Raw genomic sequence first — 23356 nt, forward strand, 5'->3', positions numbered from 1 at the left:
TATGCCCCCAAGTTCTACTATCCTTTCTGAGCGGGAAGAGTTTCTCCACCTCTATCCTATTCATCCCATTCATCATCTTATACGTCTCAATGAGATCTCCCCTCATTCTTCTAAACTCTAACGAGTACAAGCCTAATCTATTCAGCCTCTCCTCATAGCTCAACCCCCTCAACTCCGGCATCAGCCTAGTAAACCTCCTCTGCACTCTCTCCAAGGCTAAAATATCCTTGCGTAAGTACGGTGCCCAAAACTGCACACAGTACTCCAGCTGCGGCCTCACCAATGCCCTATACAGCCGCAGCAAGACCTCCCTACTTTTATATTCAATCCCCCTCGCGATGAAGGCCAGCATCCCATTCGCCTTCCTGACCATCTGCTGCACCTGCAAGCTGGGTTTTATTTCAGGTGGTTTACCCTAATACAGGAGATTGCAAAGTTTAAATTAATTAAATGAGTTTTGCCAGAAGGCACATTTAAATGTCAACTGTTTTAAATTATCCACGTTTGATATGGGCGATTGGGTTCTGGATAAAATCATCTGAGGTCTGCAAATTTAACAGGAACAAATGATACACATAGAACTCACCAGGGGAAATACATATTCAGGCTTAAACTTTGATATTACAATTGAAGTCGTTGGCATCGTGCCAACATTCAGAGTTATATTTTTCCTTCCTCGGGCAAAAATGGAAAATAAATGATGCATTATTCTCTGGAGGGATTTTATCTATTGCTTACATTCCTTTTGTACTCAGCGCAATCTATTACCCAGAAATCTCGCCGGCAAACTGAAAAGTGTATAAAGTCCCACCACCATTCCCGATATGAAGATTTCCATCTGAGGAGTGCTGAACGTTATTCTTTATAAAACAACATTGTGATGCATCATATTTCCCTTTGCTTCATACTTGTTGCTGCTGTAACAGCAACTAACAATCCAAACTGCCAACTTCAAGGAAACTTTGACTTGCCAGGGATCAGTAAAGCCGGAGATGTCATACTTGGCGGAATGTTCCATGTTCACTCACATCGGCTTGAAAGTATTGACCGCTTCGAACACTCTCCAGAGCAACGACGATGCAAAGGGTAAGTTCACCTCTCTTGTGACTGTGTTTGCTGATAAATGTAGAAACGGATATTGTTTTCAACGGCGCTGTTCAAAATCGTACACCTTTAGGTTGCTTTTGGATGAAATTAGTGTTATTTGTTTTTGTCCGTTAGAGGACGGCCCTGACGCTGGCTAGGCCAGCATTTTCTGCCCATTCCCAACGGTGCGGTAGATCAGTCTCCTAGAACCGCTGCAGTGCGGCTGTGCACCAGCCGCAGTGATGTCCCAGAGGGAGTTCCAGGGTTTTGAGATACCACTGTGAGGGTGATGCGTGACTTAGAAGGGAACTTGGAAGTTATGACGTTCTCATATGCCTGCTCTTCTAGATGGTACAGGTCGCGGTTTTGGAAAGTACCGTCGGAGGAGGCATGGTGAGGTTCTGCTTTTCTTCCTGTAGGTGGTGCATTCTCTGCTATAGTGCGCACTTCGTATTTAACTATAGTCAACACCATTCACATGTTACTAAAATTACCACGATACATAATCTGACTGTCAACAATGTTTTTTTGTAATCTGCTTCAATTAAATTCATAAATAATGAGGTTATTGCGTAGATTACTCCTAACATTTGGCAAATATCAAGAGCTCCTTTACGTGCCTACCAACTTAAGCTTTGTGTACTGCAGTTTTGATTTCAGATCTTACCGCCTCGTGCAGACTATGATCTTTACCATCGAAGAAATAAATAGAAGTGGTACCCTACTTCCGAATACTACAGTTGGCTACAAAATTCTCGATGACTGTGCTTCATCCATAACCGCTACGCAGGCGGCTCTGACGCTTGTTAATGGAAGACAAGAAATGATTTCTGCCAATGACTGTAGAGGTCTTCCCAACGTCCTGGCCATAATTGGGGGCGGTGGATCCTCCCAATCGATTGCAATATCGAGGACAATCGGTCCGTTTAACATGCCTTTGGTAAAGTAGGCGCTTACTAGGTCAACTTGGTATTACAACAGCAATGTCTAATTGGATTATATTTATTCCGTGTTAGAACTCGGAAACAGGCCATGTGTATTGTAATGTTGCGTCTGTTGCGTGCCTTAAATAGGAAAATTGCTTTATATTTTATTGTTCTCCACTGTATTTTTCTCCACTATATATTGCTTTTATGAAGTAATGCAACCAAACACGCAAGTTAATTGTTATTGATTTTAATTGCAATTCTAATGCAATTAGGTTCAAAGAGATACTCATTTGACTGACAATTCTTATTATAATTAGACGATTATAATTATAACGTAGATCCACGTAATAGAACAGAGAGTATAGAAGGTGGCAGGAATCTAAACTTAGGCAGAGCAAAAAAGGTGACAAGAATGAGAAGGGAGGTGGTTAATGCAGGACTGAGATTGCTATATCTAAATGCACGCAGTATACGGAACAAGGTAAATGTGCTTGTTGCCCATATTGAAATTGGTTGGTACGATGTTCTGGGCATCACAGAGACGTGCCTGCGAGGGGATCCAGGCTGGGATCTAAATATCCAAGGATATGTGTCCTTTCGAAGGGACGGGCAGATGGGCAAAGGGGTTGCATTATTAGTAAGGAATGAAGTTAAATCAATAGCAAGAAGTGATATAGGATCAGAAGGCATAGAATCTCTGTGGGCAGAGTTGAGGAATCGCAAAGGTAAAACGAACCTCACGGGAGCTATGTACAGGCACCCTAGAGTAGTCAGGATGCGGAGCAGAAAATAAATCAGGAGATAGAAAAGGCATATAAAAAGACAATACTACAATAATCATGGGGGACTTCAATGTAGATGTGGACTGGTAAAATCAGATAGGTAGTGGAGCCCAAGGAAAGGAATCTGTGGAATTAATAAGAGATGGGTTTTTGGTGTAACTTATGACAGAGCCTACGAGGGAACAGACAATTCTGGATTTGGTGATGTGCAATGAGGCAGACTTGATTACCGAACTTAAGGTGAAGGAACACTGAGGGAGGAGTGACCACAATATGATAGAATTTACGCTGCAGTTTGAGAGGTAGAAGCTGGAATATGATATAACAGTATTACAATCAAATAAAGGTAACTATAAAAAACATGAGGCAGTAGCTGGCCAGAGTTGATTAGAAAGGGAGCCTAGCAGGGAAGAGAGTAAAACAGTAATGGCAAGAGATTTTAGGGGTTATTCTGGAGGTACAACAGAAATCCATCCCAAAGAGGAGAAAACATGTTAAGGGAACGACAAGGCATCCATGGCTGATGAGGGAAGTCAAGGACAGCATAAAAGCAAAAGAAGAAGCATACAAAGTGATGAGGATTAGTGGGTAGCTGGAGGATCAGGGAGACTTTAAAAGCAAGCAGAGGACAACTAAAAAAAGCAATAAGGGGGGAGAAGATGAAATATGAGTATAAGCTAGCTTTTAATATAAAAGAAGATGAGAAGAGTGTTTTTCAGTATATAAAAGGCAAGAGAAAGGCAAAAATAGACACTAAACCACTGGAAAATGAAGCTGGAGAAATAATAACATGAAACAAAGAAATTGCAGAGGGACTGCATAGTTGAGCTCCAGGTGAATCAGGAGGCACAGATGAGCGTAGTGGCCATCACTACGGAGAAGGTTCTGGGAAAACTGAAAGGTCTGAAGGTGGATAAATCACCTGGACAGGATAGATTACACCTCAGGGTTCTATAAGAGACAGTGAAGGAAATTGTGGCAGCATTGGTGGTGATCTTTCAGGGATCACTGGAGGCAGGGATGGTCCCAGAGGACTGTAAAGTAGCTAACATAACACCACTGTTTAAGAAGGAAGGGAGGCAGCAGACAGGAAACTATAGGCCAGTTAGCCTGACTTCGGTCATGGGCAAGATTTTAGAGTCCATTGTTAAAGATGGGATTGCGGAGTGCTTGGAAGTGCATGGTAAAATAGGACTGAGTTAGCATGGCTTCTTCAAGGGGAGGTTATGTCTGAAAAATCTGTTAGAGTTCTTTTAGGAGGTAACAAGGAAGTTAGATAAAGGAGAAGCAGTGGACTTGATTTATTTAGATTTCCAAGAGACCTTTGGCAAGGTGCTGCATAGCAGACTGTTAAATAAGTTAAGAGGCTATGGTGTTAAGGATAAGATCCTAGCATGGATAGAGCTTTGGCTGACTGGCAGAAGGCAAAGAGTGGGGATAAAGGGGTCTTTTCCCAGATTGCAGCGAGTGACTCACCTCAGGGGTCGATGCTGGGACTTTTCACAACATAGATTAACGGTTTGGAAGAAGGAACTGAAGGCACTGTTGCTAAGTTTGCTGATGATACAAAGATATGTAGAGACAAGTAGTATTGAGAAAGCAGAGGGACTGCAGAGGGCTTGGACAGGCTAGGAGAGTGGGCAAAGAAGTGGCAGATGGAATACAATGTGGAAAAGTGTGAGATTATGCACTTTGGAAGGAGGAATTGAGGCATATACTATTTTCTAAATGGGGGAATGTGTAGGAAATTAGCACAAAGAGAATTGGGAGTTCTTGTTCAAGATTCTCTTAAGGTTAACGTGCAGGTTCAGTTGGAAGTTAGGAAGGCAAATGCAATGTTAGCATTCATGTCGAGAGGGCGAGAATGCAAGAACAGGGAAGTACTTCTGAGGCTGTATAAGACTCTGGTCAGACCCCATTTGGAGTATTGCGAGCAGTTTTGGGCCCCATATCTAAGGAAGGATGCACTAGCCTCGGAAAGAGTCCGGAGGAGGTTCACAAGAATAATTCCTGGAATGAAGAGCTTGTTATATGAAGAACGGTTGAGGACTTAAGGTCTGTACTCATTGAAATTTGGAAGGATGAGGGCAGGCCTTATTGAAACTTACAGGATACTGCGAGGCCTGGATAGATTGGACTTGGAGAGGATATTTCCACTAGTAGGAAAAATTGGAACCAGAGGGAATAACCTCAGATGAAATGGACGATCCTTTAAAACAGAGATGAGGAGGAATTTCTTCAGCCAGAGAGTGGTGAATATGTGGAAATCTGCCACAGAAGGCTGTGGAGGCCAAGTCATTGAGTGTCTTCAAGACAGCGATAAGTAGGTTCTTGATTAAGAAGGGGATCAGTGGTTATGGGGGAAAGGCAGGAGAATGGAGATGAGAAAAATGTTAGCCTGATTGAATGGCAGAGCAGACTTGATGGACCAAGTGGCCTAATTTTGCTCCTATGTTTCATGGTCTTATGCAGCATTGCATTATTTCTCCTTTATTCTCTTTGACTTTTATTTCTATTATGTATGTCTTATTTGTGTTTTACACCCCAACAGATCAGTTACTTTTCCACGTGTGCATGTCTCAGTAATAGACAGGAACACCCAGCCTTTTATAGAACAATACCAAGTGATTACTATCAGTCCAAACTTTTGGCCCAACTTGTTAAAAAGTTTGGGTGGACATGGATCGGAACAGTTCGAAGTAACAATGACTATGGTATCTTTGGAATGGAAGCTTTTCTGGAAGACGTTGAGAAATTGGGAATTTGCGTGGCTTTCTCAGTATCGTTTTCTCGAACTGACCCGAAGGAGAAAGTGACAGAGATTGTTCAGGTTATCAAAAGGTCAACAACAAAAGTAGTTGTCTCCTTTTCAGCCAAAAGGGAAATGCGAATTTTGTTAAGAGAAATTGTACGTCAAAACGTCAGTGGTATACAGTGGATAGGAAGTGAGGCTTGGGTCACAGGAGAACTACTTACTCCAGAGGAAAGTACTGAATTTCTTACTGGGACAATAGGACCTGCCATCCACACGGCGGAAGTGATAGGATTACGAGAATTTCTTCTTCAGGTTCACCCATCCACTGTGTCCGACAACACTTTTGCGACGGAATTTTGGGAAACTACATTCAAGTGCACTCTAGTGCCTGAAAGTGACTTGAAATCAAATGCTGATCCTGAAAATCCTCAATGTTCAGGTGATGAATCGTTGCACGGAGTAAACAATGCATATTCCGATTTAACCATGGATGGGAGTTCCTATAATGTTTATAAAGCCGTCTATGTCTTCGCCCATGCAGTGCATGATTTGCTTGCTTGTGAAGAAGGAAAAGGCCCATTTACGAATGGCACCTGCGCGCACATTTCTACGTATGAACCGTGGCAGGTAGGGGAAGCAAATAGAAAACTTGCACGTGTTAAAAGAGAAAAGTCCTTTAACTGATAGATGTACACCTTACTAGGCATTCAGGAGCTTTCCACAAACTTCTCTGATGCCGCAAATTCGTTCTGAAGACCAAACATTTTAGGAGCAGAAGATGCCATTCGGCCCAGTCTGCTCAACCATTCAATAAAATCATGACTTATCTGATACGATGATCCTTAGATCCACTTTCCCGCCATCTCCCCATCATAACCTTCGATTACCTTACTCCACTGCTTCACTGCCAATGAGAAAATAAATTCATCCTCATCCCTTACCTTATATGGGCGGTTCCTTACACTGAAGTTATACCCTCAGGTTCTGGACTCTCCCACAAGGGGAACCAACCTATTTATCCATTCCATAGCCCAATTCAGATAATCAGTCCTCAGCAATGTCCACAAGAGGAAATTACCTCTCTGGATTATTGAGCAGTTCCATCCATCTTAAATATGTTATTGTTTTGTCTGAGGCAGGGAAGTCTCAGATCTTTATGACTATCAGGACTGCTTAACATTTGCACCGGATGACCCTCAATATCCCAGACAGTGCAGCCCTTAAGGGGCTATTCCTGAACCCAAGGCTATTATATCTGCAATACATGTTTCCAGTTTGAACTAGTGGCCTTATGATTTCGAGGCATGAATCACACCAATTCAGTCAAATTAAAAGTTAAGTAGAGGTGAAAGTTGATGGAATCTTTCTTGAAGCTAGATGGGTAATGCCAGGGACCTCTCTGGATGCCTGAGTAGGTTAAAACTTTCACTTAAGAAAACAGGAGATTGAAAGCGGGAGCTTATCGAGGACGTGTGATCTTAAATGGGTTAAATGGGACGTTCTAGCAAAAACCTTTCTTACTTGTGGTCAAAAAATAGAGGTGATAAAATAATAGTCACTATAATGCTATTGGGAATTCTGCAGAAACATCTTAATTAAAGTAGGTAAGGATGTGAAACACGTCACCACGTTGAAGTAAATGACATTTTTGCATTTGAGGAGAATGTAAATAAACAGTCCAAGGGAGAAAATAATAAAAGAATTTGCTCATCAGGTTAGTTCAGGTAGGGTGGGAGGACGCTTGTCTCGAACATAGGCCAGCAACGGCATAGAGTCATAGAGTCAAAGAGGTTTACAGCATGGAAAGAGGCCCTTTTTTTAAAACCCCTAAGCTAATCCCAATTGCCTGCATTTGGCCTACATCCCTCTGTACCCATAGTACCCAGGTAACTATCTAAATGCTTTTTAAAAGACAGAATTTTACCTTCCTCTACTACTATCTCTGGTAATTTGTTCCAGATACTCATCACCCTCTGTGTGAAAAGATTGTCACTCTGGAAACTTTTGCACCTCTCCACTCTCACCTTAAAACTATGCCCTCTAGTTTTAGTCTCCCCTACCTTTGGGAAAAGATATTGACTATCTAGCTGATCTGTGCCCACCATTATTTTATAGATCTCTATAAGATCACTCCTCGGCCTCCTACGCACCAGAGAAAAAAAGTCCCAGTCTATCCAGACTCCCCTTATAACTCAATCCATCAAGTCCAGGTAACATTCTAGTAAATTCTTTCTGTACTCTTTCCAGTTTAATAATATCCTTTCTATAATAGGATGACCAGAATGGCGCACAATATTCCAAGTGTGGCCTTACCGTACAACTTTGACAAGACGTCCCAACTCCTGTATTCAATGTTCTGACCAATGAAAGCAAGCATGCTGAATGCCTTCTTCACCGCTCTGTTCACCTGTGACTCCACTTTCAAGGAGCCAAGAACATGTACCCCTAGATCTCTTCGTTCTGTAACTCTCCCCAATGCCCTACCATTAACTGAATAAATCCTGCCCTGGTACAAACTATCAAAATGCATCACCTTGCATTTGTCTAAATTAAACTCCATCTGCCATTCATCAGCCCACTGGCCCAATTGATCAAGATCCTGTTGCATTTGGAAATAACTTTCTTAACTGTCCACTATGTCACCAATCTTAGTGTCATCTGCAAACTTACTAACCATGCTTCCTATATTCTCATCAAAATCATTAATATAAATGATAAATTACAGTGGACCCAGCACTGATCCCTGAGGCACACTGCTGGTCGTAGGCCTCCAGTTTGAAAAACAACCCTCTACAACCACCCTCTGGCTTCTGTCAAGTAGCTAATTTTGTATCCATTTAGATATGTCAAAGGCCTTGCTAAAATCCGTGTAGACAACATCAACTGTACTGCCCTCATCTACCTTCTTGGTTACCCCTTCAAAAAACTCAATCAAATTTGTGAACATGATTTTCCACTCACAAAGCCATGCTGACTGTCCCTAATCAGTCTTTGTGCCTCTAAATGCTTGTAGGTCCTGCCTCTCAAAATACCTTCCAACAATTTACCCACCACAGATGTGAGGCTCACTGGCCTGTAGTTCCCAGGCTTTTCCCTGCAGCCTTTTTTAAACAAAGGCACAATATTTGCCACTCTCTAATCTCCAGGCACCTTACCTGTGACTATCGATGATTCAAATATCTTGGTGAGGGGACCTGCAATTTCCTCCCTAGCCTCCCACAGTGTCCTGGAATGTACTTAGAGTCATAGAGGTTTACGGCATGGAAACAGGTCCTTCGACTCAAGTTGTCCATTCCACCACTTCATCAGGTCCTGGGGATTTATCTATCTTGATGCACTTTAAAACTTCCAATATCTCCTTCTCTGTAATACATACACTCCTGAAGACATCACTATTTATTTTCCCAAGTTCTCTAACATCCATGCTTTGCTCTGCAGTAAATACTGATGATAAATATTCATTTAGGATCTCACCCATCTCTTGTGGATCCGCACATAGATGACCTTGTTGATCCTTAAGAGGCCTTACTCTCTCCCTTGTTACTCTTTTGCCCTTGATGTATTTCTAAAGGCTCAGTTGGGCCCAATGGCCTGATAGGGAGAGACAACTTTCACTTCATTCTATAAAAAATGTGGATAAATCAGAAAAAAATATATGTATAAGGAGGCCTTTCTAGATGGCAATCTTTCTTTCCAAATCTACTGGCTTTTCTTAACCATTATTTAGATACTTGTCAAATCAACAGAATTAATGTCAGTCGGTTGATACATGAGATTGATGACCCTAATAGAGTCTATCATTTCTCTTTATTTTATTTTAGTACAATTCATTGAAGGGCTTTGAAATTTTATCTGGATAGGCCTGACACGACTATTTTGATAAATGTGCCTCTCATTCTCAACTAACCCATCTAGGTGTTTCTGTTTTGCAGCTGCTTCATTATATGCAGGCTGTTAACTTTACAACTACGTCTGGTGAAAATGTCTACTTTGAGTCCAGTGGGGATCCAGTGGCTATATATGACTTGATGAATTGGCAAGTCAATAAAAATGGTTTGCCAGAGATTGTGAATGTTGGTTATTATGATGCCTCAGCGTCTTCTAGACAGCCAATCGTTCTGAATGAAGAAGCTATTGTGTGGAATGGCGGAAAAAACAAGGTGTGTCTGTTGTCAAATCAAAGAAATAGATAGTACTGCAGGAGGCCATTCGGTCCACAGTGCCTCTACCGACTTTATCCAAGCGCTATTGTCTGCACCCAAAACGCCAGTATTTAGTTCCTAACCCTGTACGTTTCTCATGCTCAATAACATCAACTCAGTTTTTAAACTATTTATGGAACTTGAAAAAAGAGTAAGTCATTAATCACCTCAATGTGTCCCCCATGTTCAATTAGATCACGGCTGATCTGCGACCTAACTCCACTTACCCGCCTTTCTCCCATATCCACTGAACCATAGAATCCCGACAATGAAGAAAGAGGCCATTCTGTCCATCGACTCTGCACAAACTCTCCGAAACAGCATCTTACCACGGGTCACCCCACTCACTCCCATAACCATGGCTAACACACGTAATCTACACATATGAGATACTAAGGGGCAATTTAGCATGACCAACCCGCTTAATCTGCACATGTGGGAGGAACATGTGGGATTGCGGGAGGAAAACGGAGAACGTGCAAACTCGGAAACTCCGCATAGACACTGGAGACCAGTATCGAACCCAGGTCCCTGGCGCTGTGAGGCGTGCTAATCACGTTAATTCTGCTCTGTCACCACAGATGCTTTTAGACCTATTGAGATTTTCCAGCATTTTCTGAGTTTGATTAACAATTCCAATGTGTCTACTGCCGTTCTGAAATAAATAATTAACTATGTTGTATATCATTGATCACAAATGTTAATGTACTATTAACTCCAGCAAACACTTTCTGTGACCCGTTATATCTGTGAAGATAAATATAAGTACATGTCGCTTGCATTTCAAATCCTTTGTTAAACAAGAATGCTTGTGATAAACTGTCAAAAAGATTGATAATGTTCTGTGAACCACTACCTTCTACTACAATCTTCTATGTTGGCATGAATAGAGGATTGGCTGACAGCAGAAGGCAGATACTGGGGATAGAGGGGTCTTTCTCAGGATGGCAGCCAGTGACTAGTGGTGTGTTTCAGGGGTCAGTGCTGGGACCACAACTTTTCATAACACTTTAGAGGAATGAACTGAAGACACTGTTGCTACGTTTGCAGATGACACAAAGATATGTAGAGGGACAGGTAGTATTGAAGAACCAGGGAAGGGGGCTGCAGAAGGTTAGGCTAATGGGCAAAAAGGTGGTAGATGGGATACAATGTGGAAAGACATGACGTTATGCACTTTGGAAGGAAGAATGGAGGCATAAACTATTTTTTAAATGGGAAGGAAATCAGAAACACAAAGGGACTTGGGAGTCATTGTTCAAGATTCTCTTAAGGTTAACGTGCAGGTTCAGAGGTGCACCTCTGGGTCTGTATAAGGCTCTGGTTCGGCCCCATTTGGAGTATTGTGAGTAGTTTTGAGCTCCATATCTAAGGAAAGGTGTGCTGGCCTTGGGAAGGTCCCGAGAAGGTTCACAAGAATGATCCTTGGAATGAAGAGCTTGTCCTATGAAGAACAGTTGAGGACTCTGGATCTATACTGGTTGGAGTTTAGAAGGATGAGGGCAGACCTTATCGAAACTTACAGGATACTATGAGGCCTGGATAGATTGGGCATGGAGATGTTTTCATTAGTAGCAAAAAGCAGGCTAAAGGGATGATTCTTTGGAATGGAGATGAGGAGGAATTTCTTCAGCCAACCAGTGATGAGTCTGTGGAATTCTTTGCCGCAGAAGGCTGAGGAGGCCAGATCACTGCGTGTCTTTAAGACAGAGATAGGTAGGTTCTTGATTAATAAGGGTACCAGGAACTTGGGGGAAAAGGCAGGAGAACGGGGATGAGAAGAAAATCAGCCATGATTGAACGGCGGAGCAGACTCGATGGGCCGAGGAGCCTAATTCTGCTCCTATGCCTTATGGTCTTATGATCTTGTTGTCTTTCTTATGCCGATTCTTGATTTGAGAATATATTAATGCTCTTTCGCATTAGATGCAATGTTGCACGTAACGTAAAATGAACGTTGTTATCACATTTTCTTCAGGTTCCACGTGCAATTTGCTCCGAAAGCTGTCTGCCAGGCACTCATAAAGTGTCCCGAAAGGGGCAACCTGTCTGTTGCTTTGACTGTACCCAATGCGCTGATGGTGAGATCAGTAACACCACAGGTAAGCGAAATCTAGGTTTCAAGGTGATTTTTTTTCAAGTATCTCGTTAGGATGTCACGAATCATTTAATTGCGTTTACTACTATTTATCCTAGATGCATTGGAATGTATTAAGTGTCCACCGGAATACTGGCCCAATCCGAACAGAGATAAATGCTTCCCGAAAGAAATTGAGTTTCTCTCTTTTGATGAAACCCTGGGAATCGTCTTAGTGGCACTCGCGTTAGGTGGTGTCTGTGGAAATATAGCAATAGCTGGCGTTTTCCTTCAGTTTAAGGATACTCCTATTGTGAAGGCTAACAATTCCGAGCTGAGCTTCCTTCTTCTCTTCGCATTAACTCTTTGCTTCCTTTGCTCTCTTACTTTTATTGGCGAACCTTCATTTTGGTCCTGTATGTTACAACGTGTATCATTCGGCATCACTTTTGTCTTATGCATCTCTTGTGTTTTGACAAAGACTATTCTTGTACTGATGGCCTTTAAAACAACACTTCCGAACAACAACATAATGAGATGGTTTGGACCTACACAGCAACGTTTTGGCGTCTTTGGTCTGACATTTATTCAAGGCTTCATATGTATTATCTGGCTAAGCATAGCGCCACCATTTCCAATGAAAAACACAAGCTATTACAGGGAGATCATTATTTTGGAATGCCACGTAGGGTCCACCATAGCTTTTTATTGTGTGTCAGGTTATATTGCAGTCCTGTCATGTGTTTGCTTTATTCTTGCATTTCTAGCCCGGAAACTGCCCGATAATTTCAACGAGGCCCAATGTATAACCTTTAGCATGCTTGTTTTCTGTGTTGTTTGGATAGCATTCATTCCAGCCTACGTGAGCTCCCCTGGGAAATACACTGTAGCTGTAGAAGTATTTGCTATTTTGGCATCCAGTTTTGCCTTGCTTCTCTGCATTTTCGTTCCTAAGTGTGCCATAATACTGCTTAAACCAGAAACTAACACGAGAAAACATGTAATGTCCAAAATGCCTTCATGAATCTGTAAATTTGAAGATTCCAGTGTCATTAAAGAATATTCTGTTGCTTGCAATTTCACGCTAATAGCATTGTTCTAAACCTGGCGGGAACAGACAATTTTAGTTCAATTTAGCATGGTTTTGCGTTTGCTTCTGCCATAGAATGTTAATGTTACAGAGAGAAAGAATTTATTTTGTATAGTTGCAGCAAAATGTCGTTCAAACAACTTTTAATAGAAAACATCCGTTTTGCGCTTTCCTTTACATGCTACAATGTGTGGCAATAATGAGTTATTGCAATGTGCTTGAAAATGTTTACTTAAAGAAATGGAATATAATAGCATTAGAAATGTTAAAGCTGTAGGATTTGCATGAAGAATGTTCCTGTAAAAGAACTTGCCCTGCACCTTTGTTGAAGAGAATATACTTACACAGTACCCAGTTTAACCCCAGCCTTGGCGAAGCAGCGACCCTACAAGTTTCACAATCACGATGGAAAGAAGAACCTTTTCTCCGCTGTATTATTCTATGAATTTGTGACGAGTAGCTCACATACTTGATACGCAGAATTGGTGCAGATTCTAAGCACTACAGAATCGCAGAATGTCACAGCACTTAAAGAGGTCATTCGACCCAGCCTATCTGTGCTAGCTTTCTGAATGGGGCAATTCACCCAGTTGCACTGCCCCTCATTCACCCAGTAGACTTGCACATTCTTCCTGTTGCGATAATAACCAATGGCTGTTCGGTAATCTCTTGAGGAATTGTGTATGAAAGTCCTGAGAAGCCATGTTTGGAATTGTATGCGATTATCTCAAACATGCATGTAATATGCTGCACAGAAACACGCCAAGTAGACTGTGCTAGTTCGCGAATATAGTATCAGCTAGAGATCTTCAACTTCGACTAATGAAGAAGGATGCATGATGTCTGTAATGAGGATTCAAATCCAAGGTGATTACTATACAGAAACAGAAGTAAAATGACAATAATGTATAGTTTTTGTGAGGATGCCAAGTTAAGTTTAAAGTTTTTAAAGTTTATTTATTAGTGGCACAAGTAAGCTTACATTAAAACTGCAGTGAATTTACTGTAAAAATCCCTTCTCGTCTCTACCCTCCGGGTACACTGAGGGAGAATTTTAGCATGCCCAAACCAGCATGTATTTTGGACTGTAGGAGGAATCCGGAGCACTCGAAGGAAATCCACTCAAACACTGGGCGAATTTGCAAACTGCACACAGACAATGACTCAAGCTGGGAATCGAACCCGGGACCCTGGCGCTGTGAGGCACCCGCAGTGACCCTACAAGTTTCATGATCTTGATGGGCCACCATGCCGCCCTCTCTTATCTCATTCCCTCCAGTCCATTTCAAAAGTAAAGTTCATTTATTAGTCACGAGTGAAGCTTACATTAACAATGCAATGAAGTTACTGTGAAATGTCCCTAGTCACCACAGTCCGGCGCCAGTTCGGGTGAATGCATCTAATCAGCACATCTTTCAGAATGTGGGAGGAAACCGGCACAGACACGGGGAGAACGAACAAACGCCACACAGACTGTGACCCAAAACGGAGAATCGAACCCGAGTCCCTGGCGCTGTGCAGTAGCAGTGCTAACCACTGTGCCGTTGTGCCGCCGTGTTGTTGGCCGCGTCGTGTTACCCTTTTTAATAACTCCAGATAATGAGGTCAAACGCCAATAACTTTCACTTTGAATATGTAAAATATTGCAAGGTTGCAAAAAACATTATCAAGCAAAGCTTGATGCTGAGTTACAGATAACGATATCAGGATAGGTGAGCTACATTTTGGTTACAGAGGTAAGTTCTCATGAATGTTTCAAAGGGGGAGAAAGAGGTGAAGAGTTAGAGGGGCTTTCAGTAGAAGTTCCAGAGTTTAGGGTCTGGGCAGTTACCCGCCAATGTTTTGTTTTTATTCATTCTTGGGACATGGACGCCGCTGGCTGGCCAGCGTTGATTGCACATCCCTAGTTGCTCTTGCGAAGATACTGGTGAGCTGCCTTCTTGAATTGGTGCAGTCCATGTTCTCTGGGTTGACCCACAATGCCATTAGGAGGGGAATTCTAGAATCTTGACCCAGTGACTGCAAAGGAACTGCGATTTATTTCCAAATCAGGATGGCGAGTGGCTTGGAAGGGACCTTGCAGGTGGTGATGTTCCCATGTATCTGCTGCCCTTGGCCTTCTAGATGGAAGAAGTCATAAGTTTGAAAGGCGCTGTCTAAGGATCTTTGGTGAATTGCTCTACTCTCAGGATGTAACCCCAGGATGTTAACAGTGGGGGATTCAGTGATGGTAACACCATTGAATGTCAAGGGGCGGTGGTTAGAGTGTTTTATTGGTGATGGCCATTGCCTGGCATTTGGGTGGCGGGGTTGTTACTTATCACATGTCAATCGAAGCCTGGATATTGTCCAGATCTTGTTGGATTTGATCATGGGCTGCTTCGGCGTCCGACGAGTCGCGGACGGTGCTGAACATTACGCAATCATCGGCGAATAGCCCCACTTCTGACCTTGTTCAGCGATTAAAATCGGAGACCAGAAATGGAAGTGAGATCTGTTGGGGTTGAATGGGGGTGCTATTGGGGAAGGAGGTGGTAATGTTGGCGGTGGTGGGCGGAGATGGGGCGGGAGGGGGGCGGGTTGCAGATAACAGCTATCTTATTCTGGATCTAAAATACAAATTATTTCTCTAATCCTGGGGTATGGTATAACGGTTGAATGCCGGCCAATTGCTTTGGGCTTAAATTGAATCTGTAAACGCGAGGAAACCGGAAAGGAAGCGTCCAATGGGAAATCACGTGTTAGACCAAAAAAAACGGCGTGAGAATTGTGAAATTGGACGTTTGCCTCTTTTGAAATTAATCACGGAAAGGAATAATTTCAATGCGGAAGACCTCATACTCCTCATCAAGGCGCCCCTTACCGTGGTCTTGTGGGAGGTGTTGGTCCCATGGTCAGTCGCCTCCACGCCTGACCTCCCATTAAGTAAGGTTGGTAGGTTTCGGAGCCGGTAGTTCCAGTCAGAGGGCTGGGACCTTCTATAGGCGGCAACCCCTCTGGCAGGGGCAGATGATGTCCCTGTGGTTGGGGAAGCACAAGAGCGCCTCAATTTCGAGGTCCCTTTGAAGTTGTTTGAAGTTTGATATGAAAATAAACCGTAGGCATAAATGTCAGGAGACCACAGTGACTCACTGAATCACCCCTGGAGGAGGAACTCACGGTCTCCCATACCAGCAGCAGGCAAGACACCTCCGAGGTCTGCTGGGCGTTGGCCTTTGCGGGGACCTTCCTGCTGCCGTCCACAATCTGCCCACAAATGGGTATTTAGATGTTCAAATTAATTACCCACCATTGCTAGGTGCACAATCCTCGTTTGTTTCTCCCCACCCGCGTATCCAACATTCAGAGATAGGAATGTATTGCCCATTTACCTGACTCCCGCCTTTCCAACTTTGCTCCTAGCCCCGCCTTCAAGTCGCGTCAGTGAGACTAGGAAGTTCGACTTGAGTTGTCCATTCAACCCCGTGCTTATTTGTAGTGGAACCGCATGATGTCCCCTAATATAAAAATGGCGTCGAAGCACAGCCCAGCAGTAACCACCTTGCTAAGTGGTCACATATCTCAGTAAGAGGTCTCCGTTCGTGAAATGTTAACGCCACTTAAAGACAGACTGCATAATTTAAATACAGCTTGACCCCAAATAGGATCAATAATACTCTAAACACAGTACAATGCATTATTGATCATTATACGCTTTTGATAATAAAATTGATCTACCCTTGTTCGGATGTATGCAACTTTCTGGAATTTGGCTGCCCTTGACCCTAGAGTATGATCTGGAACTTCACTAGACACGTCTTCAATTGGAATACATTATGTTATCATTCTCACTTAGCACAGTAGTACAGACGCAATCATCGCGCAACTCAAATTTAATTAAGTCTCCTGTAGTATTATTATTCACAACATTAAAAGATTCTGGAGGTGATACTAAGAAATCATTTCGTGGTGACAACAATTCGTCAGCACGGCGTCACCAAACTAGTTCATCTTCGGATTGAATCATATAAGAAATCTGGATCCGTATTTGCTAGGCTGATACACATTTCTCACTCGCGGCATAATTATGTGCCAACCTTCCATCTTTTTAAAATAGTGTTCTTTTGTCCTCATTTCTTCTCTAGAAATTTGAGATTGTTGTTGACACTCTACTATCTCTGAAGTTTCTGGAGGTAACAATAAATCAAATGTAGTTCTCAACTTTCTCTTTAAGACTAATGATGATGGTGAACATTGGGTACTCCCATGAGTTGTGTTACTATAAGATGCCATAAAGCTTTTCACGCGACATCATAACGAACCTTACTCTTGAGTTTTAAAAAAAGTTTCAAGAATTGAACGAAGCTTTCAGCTAATTCATTGGTTAATGGATGGGAAGGTACGGATTTTATATGCTGAATACCATTTACTCTGAGATAATCCTCAAACTCTCGTGAAGTGAACTGTGAAACATTATTGCTAACAATGTGTTCTAGTTTTACCAAATGCTGCATAAATATTGTTTTTCGATAGTTTGTTCTATTGTAGTAAATCTGACGATGACTTCTGGCCATTTTGAGATTAACAATATGTAAAACTCAAATGAACCAGCATAATCTACATGTAACCATTACCATGGTGTTTTAAGCCAACCTCAGGGATGTAAAGGCGACACTAGTGGTGTCACTTATTCATGCACAGGATTGACACTGTCCCACTTTTTCTTCAATCTGAGCATCCAGACCCGGCCAGCAAAAATATCTATGGACTGATTCCTTCATCCGTGCTATACCAAGATGACTTTCATGCACTTATTCAAAAAGTCTTCCACGCAGACATGGAAGAATGATAATATGGATTATCCACAGTAGACCTTGGACGGTCAAATCAAACTTACTTCATACACGAGACTTTCTGGCCGCACTCGCCCCAAAACCAGAAAATACGACCCGAGGTCAAAGGAGCTTGGCATGGTCCTCCCTTCTCTCTCCACTACTCTCCACCCGGCCTTTCCCATGGCGGTCGAAATGGGAAAATTGTGCCCATATGATCTCAAATCAGGATGCAGACTATGCGTTCCAGCTATTATCATTCTGTTATGTCTGTGAACTTGAGGAGCTGTCACAGCCAAATGCTCTACTAGCGAAAAATAAACAATATTAGCAAAACTAGTTGGTGGCATCAGTTCAATAGGTAAAGGTAAGGTTGATACTGAATCAGCATTAGCGTGGTACTCCAATTGACGATATTTTATATCACCAAAATGTGTGGATAGGATCAACGTCAATCTTTGAAATCGGCTAACAGCTAACGACTGCATGACTTTATGTAGAACCAGAGATCCATAGAATCTTTATAGTACAGAAGGAGGCCATTCTGCCCATCGAAAGAGCACCTCCATGCCTTATCCACGTAAATCCACGCGAAGAATCAATTTACAATTTCCAATCTACTTAACTTGCACTTCATTGAACTGTGGGAGGAAACTGGAGCACCTCATGCAGACGTGGGAAGAATGTCCAAACTCCATACAATCAGCCAAGGCTGGAATTCAATATGGTGCTGTGAGACAGTGGTGCAAACCATTGTGCTGCCATGCTGTCCCAAAAGTAGTAACTGAGCATTGATGATCAGTTATAATATGAAATGAAGACCATATTAATAATGATGAAACCTTTGTACAACAAAAAACTCAATCTATTTTCACTGGCTGAGCATAGTTAGATTCAGAGCATGCAAAGCAAAATATACTGGTCATTTTTCTCTCAAGAGCATAATATGGGGAACTACTACCCCTACTCCATAAGATGAAGCATCGCAAGCATGCAGGAATGGTAGCTTCCGATTAAGCAATGACACCTCCTCCACGATTATCCTTAACATCCGTGCCTCGCAACAATGTGCCCTCAGTCCTTTACTATACTTCCCGCATACACTTCTCACAGTGTGTCCAAATTCCACCCTGACTCAATTTTCAAGTTTGTTGATAACACCATCATAGTGAATCAGATCTCAAACAATAACGAGATGGAGTACAGGATGAGATAGAGAATTTGGTGAAATGTTGTGACTCCTTCAATATCAGTAAAACAAAAGAAATTGTCATCGACTTCAAGTAAGTGTAGTGGAGGACATGCCCCTGTCTACATCAATAGTGATGAAGTGGAAATGGTTGTCGTCTTCAGGTTTCTAGGTTTCAAGATCACTAAAACCTTATCCTGGTCCCTTCACGCTGCTGCTATATTTAAGAAAGCCCACCAACGCCTCTACTTTCACAGGAGGCTAAGGAAATTCGTCATGTCCACTACAACTCTCACCATTCAAAGCATCCTTTCTGGATGTATCCTGACTTCGTATAGCTCCTGATTTGACCAAGACTGCAAAAAATTAAAAAGAGTCGTGACCGTAGCCCAGTCCATCATTGGCTCCATCTACACTTTCCGCTGCCTTGGAGAAGGAGCCAGCATAATAAAAGATCCCACACATCCCAGACGTACTCTCTTCCCCCTTCTTCCTTCGGGCAAGATATGAAAGTCGGGAAACAGGTGCTACCTGACTCCAAGACAGCTTCTTCCCTGTTGCCATTAGACTTTTGAATGGACAGACTATATAGTAAGCTGATCTTTCTCTACACCCTATCTGTGACTGCAACACTATATTATGCATCCTCTCCTTTCGTTCTCTCCTATGTACTCAATGAACTCTGTGCAGTGCACAAGAGACAATACTTTTTGCTGCACCATAACACACGTGAAAATAATAAATCAATAATAAACTACTTAAGAAAGAAATCAGGAGGGCTAAAAGAAGATATGAGGTTGCTTTGGCAGTTAAGGTGAAGGATAATCCTAAGACCTTCTACAGGTATATCAAGAGCAAAAGGATAGTAAGGGATAAAATTGGTTTTAGTGGTGAGGGGGATGTTCACCTCTCTGTCCAACACAGCCAATGCTGTAAGTAATCTGGTTAAACTCACGGTTGACAAGGGGCCGAATGGAATCAGTGACCATGGATAGATTTTGCGGCAGGGATAAACAAAGATGGCTTTGGTCTTCCGAATATTTTCTTGGAGTAGATGCTGGCTCAGCCAGAACTAGTGCTGAAAATGGGGCGTGCGATTGTGTCTGTGTGTGCTTGCTTGTACTTGATATGAGATCCAAAGGGTAGTTTTCGGAAACACCATCAGGTGCATACCCTGCAAGATGCCAGGTCTCAGGTTCCTTTCTTCTACCAAATAATGACGTGTGACTTTGATCGGAAACATATTTTAATTTAATTGATCTTCGATCTCGCAGTTAGAGCCATAGAAAAGAAACAACAGAAACGGAGGCCATTCGGCCCAACTTGTCCATTCCAGATTTAGCACAATCAGGTGCTCTTTCTAATCCCCCTCTTCCTGTACCCGGCCCGTAGCCCTGTAGCTTACAACACTTAAGGTGCAGACCCAGGTACTTTTTAAGATAGTTTAATATCTCTGTCTCCACCAACAACCTGGACACCCATCACCCTTTGCGCAAAAGGTTCTTCCTCGTGTCCCCTCTGCATCTACTGCCACTTATCTTGAATCTATGTCCCCGATTCTAGAATTCTCCACCAAGATAACCTATTTCATCCAGTCCACACCTCTCCCTCTCATAATTTTGAACATCTCCATCAAATCACCACTCAGCCTCTAATGTTTTTAAGGAATTAACGGTTGTGGGGAGAGAGCGGGAAAGTGGAACAGATCCACTTCAGATCAGCCATGATCTTATTGAATGGCGGGGCAGGCTCGAAGGGCTAGATGGCCTACTCCTGATGTTCTTAGGAAAATAACCCCAAGGTCTCCAATCTGACCCCATAGCCACACTTTTCTCGCCCTGGCAACCTTCTTGTAACCCACTTCTGCACTTTCTGCAGAACAACTAGGTCTTTTCTGTGATATGGAGGCCAGAAATACACATAATGTTCCAGCCGTGGCCTTACAAATTTCATAACCTAGTTTTAATGTAAGATTCGACTTTAAACTGGTTTAACTTTGAGATTAGACGGATTCTGATATTCTCTAAATATTTAAAAGTTACATCTGGTGGTGATCATCCACATCATACACTAATATTGTGCAGTCTTTGCGCTTTCTGTTTTCAGTGGGTTAAGGTTTATTCTCTAATGGCTTTAAGAGTTTACCTATTTGTAATTAAGTGAATTCTTCTCTCTGTAGAATTGACTAACCACTCCGCGTGCCGGAGTAGACGGTACACTATGTAATACTTCGGGACCTCCTACATGATCTCTGTAGAAAGCCTTAATTTGCTGCAAGGAGCTTTGGGATGTCCGCCGGCTATGAAAGTAGCTATATAAATTTGAACTCTTCCTTTTCCTTATAACCAGTGACAGATTTCTTGCAATAAGGCAAATGACTCTGTTTCTGGCTTTCCTGTTGCTAGCTGTGTTTGCCAAGAGGGAAATACATGAAATGGTCTGTACCCGTAGATCGGAAGATAACCTCCCCAGTATATTTAAGGATGGTGATATTATTCTGGGCGGAATATTTAAGGTACATCGAGATGCGAATCAGGAGGTGCCTTCATTCACCACAACTCCGACAGACACTGAATGCAGAAGGTGAGTCCGACTGCTGCCGTGGAGAGAAAAGCTTTTATTTTTTGTGCAAAATTACAATAAAACATGTGAATTTCATCTGTTCACTTATTTGAAATACAATCTTATGGTTTCGGAAAAGAATTCTATAACATTTTCAGTTACCTATGAAACCGTAACGTTATTCTTTTCAAATGCTATGTGTGGGCGAATTGTTTCCACAGAATGATTATCCTTAAATCGTTGAATGTAACATTGTACATCGACGCAGGCTGAAGAATTTGTATTCACCATATTATTTATTTCTTACTGAGTGTTTCTATCCTGACAAATTTCTGATGGTAAACGTAACGCACAAAGGCAATCAACACCCCGTGGTTGGGAATACAAAAGTTGTGCGCGGCAACTGTGATACTACTGAAGCCATTTAAGCAATTTAAATGTTTAACGATAAGTACAACTTTAAAAATATATTTATGGTACAGTTGCTATGGAACCAAATTTGTCTTAAACATTATGAAGTTCTGAACCTCAGTGTCCTCGATGTCACTGATTAGAAGTATCGAATGTCCTTTACACATTAAGCAACTAGCTATATGAGCGGCAGCCATTGAGTTATATTGGGAGTAAAAACAAATGCGAGCGGGAGTAATGTTTTCAACAACTGTGCATTGACAGATTTCTTCTCTTCCCGCTTTATCAATCAGAAAATTTAAATGTAGTTCGATAAGATGTTAGAAAGTGGCTTTACTGTGACATTAAATACTGTTACAGTGTGTAAGGACCACATGAGTGACTCAGCGACGAACAGCTGGTCATGAATCTTACAGCTGCCCACAAATGATCTATGCACTTCTGCACGCTGGTCTACGATATTTGGAGATATGTTTCAGATGGCGCCGCCTGCTGAGAATCTAAGATTTAAGTGAATAGGAAACATGACAGCGAATCTTTCCAACTGAGACACGCAGGGTCTTAGTCAAGAAGGGTAAATTACAGCATATAATTTGTAAAATCGTGGAAAGAATTAGAGAAAAAGAAGCGGGTTGGATTAAGAAAAATGAATGGGACAGAAATGAAAAGTGCACTTTTTTTCATAAAAATCTCCGATAATAGTTTATATCTGAAGGAATGTAGTTCCACATTTGTAAAATGTAAACTAACCATTTCTGATTTGTTCTGTGGATATCTGGCTGCTAAATGCCAGGGCGCCACCCTCTACATCCATTAACTGCCAAGTCTTCTGGTGATTATTATGTAGCAAGTTTTCCAAAGGGCAGGGTACCTATGGCAAGACTTTCCCCATTCTCTGCTGAACTACCTACTGTAGGCATTGGAAGTTGCTTGCCATTTATTCCGTTATAGTTGTAGGTAACATGAACCTCGGCATTATTCTTTGTGCAGAATCCGGACGCTTTCGTTGACTTCAGTTTCTAAAGGCAGAGTCTTCGGGTATTGACGAAATTTGCTGTGCATTAATCTGATTTCCTGTTGGTGTATCTATTAAATATCATTATTTGTCTAATTTGCTTAATTTTAGGATTGAAAGGGAAACCTTGAAGAATGTTAATTGAAGAGTCAAGATCATATTTCTACTATAATTCCAGTCTAAAGATATCTGTGTATATATTCAAGAGCCAACAGCAAAGTACAGCACAGGAATAGGGCCTTTGGCCCTTCACACCTGCACAGACCATGCTGCCCGATTGAATTAAAGCCCCCTACCCTTCCAGGGACCATATCCCTCTATTCCGATCCTATTCAAGAATTTGTCAAGACATCCCTTATAAGTCACCACCGTATTCACTTCCATGACCTCCCCTGGCAACTAGTTTTTACCTCTGTGTAAAAAATCTGCCTCGTACATTTCTTTTAA

The 23356-nt window shown here is 42.1% G+C and overlaps 1 protein-coding gene across 1 annotated transcript; it reads left to right on the forward strand.

The window, feature by feature from the left end:
• Nucleotides 1-1069: 1069 nt before the first annotated feature.
• On the forward strand, nt 1070-12855 carry LOC145341571 (extracellular calcium-sensing receptor-like). Its single transcript, XM_080186547.1, has 6 exons — nt 1070-1086; nt 1735-2026; nt 5349-6179; nt 9485-9712; nt 11733-11856; nt 11951-12855. Exons 2-6 carry the CDS (start codon nt 1769-1771, stop codon nt 12853-12855), a joined length of 2346 nt encoding a protein of 781 aa, XP_080042673.1. The 5' UTR covers nt 1070-1086; nt 1735-1768.
• The last annotated feature ends 10501 nt before the right edge of the window (nt 12856-23356 follow it).

This window comes from Carcharhinus amblyrhynchos, chromosome 3 (genome assembly GCF_965287045.1).
Source record: "Carcharhinus amblyrhynchos chromosome 3, sCarAmb.v2.hapA, whole genome shotgun sequence".
Taxonomy (NCBI): Eukaryota; Metazoa; Chordata; class Chondrichthyes; order Carcharhiniformes; family Carcharhinidae; genus Carcharhinus; species Carcharhinus amblyrhynchos.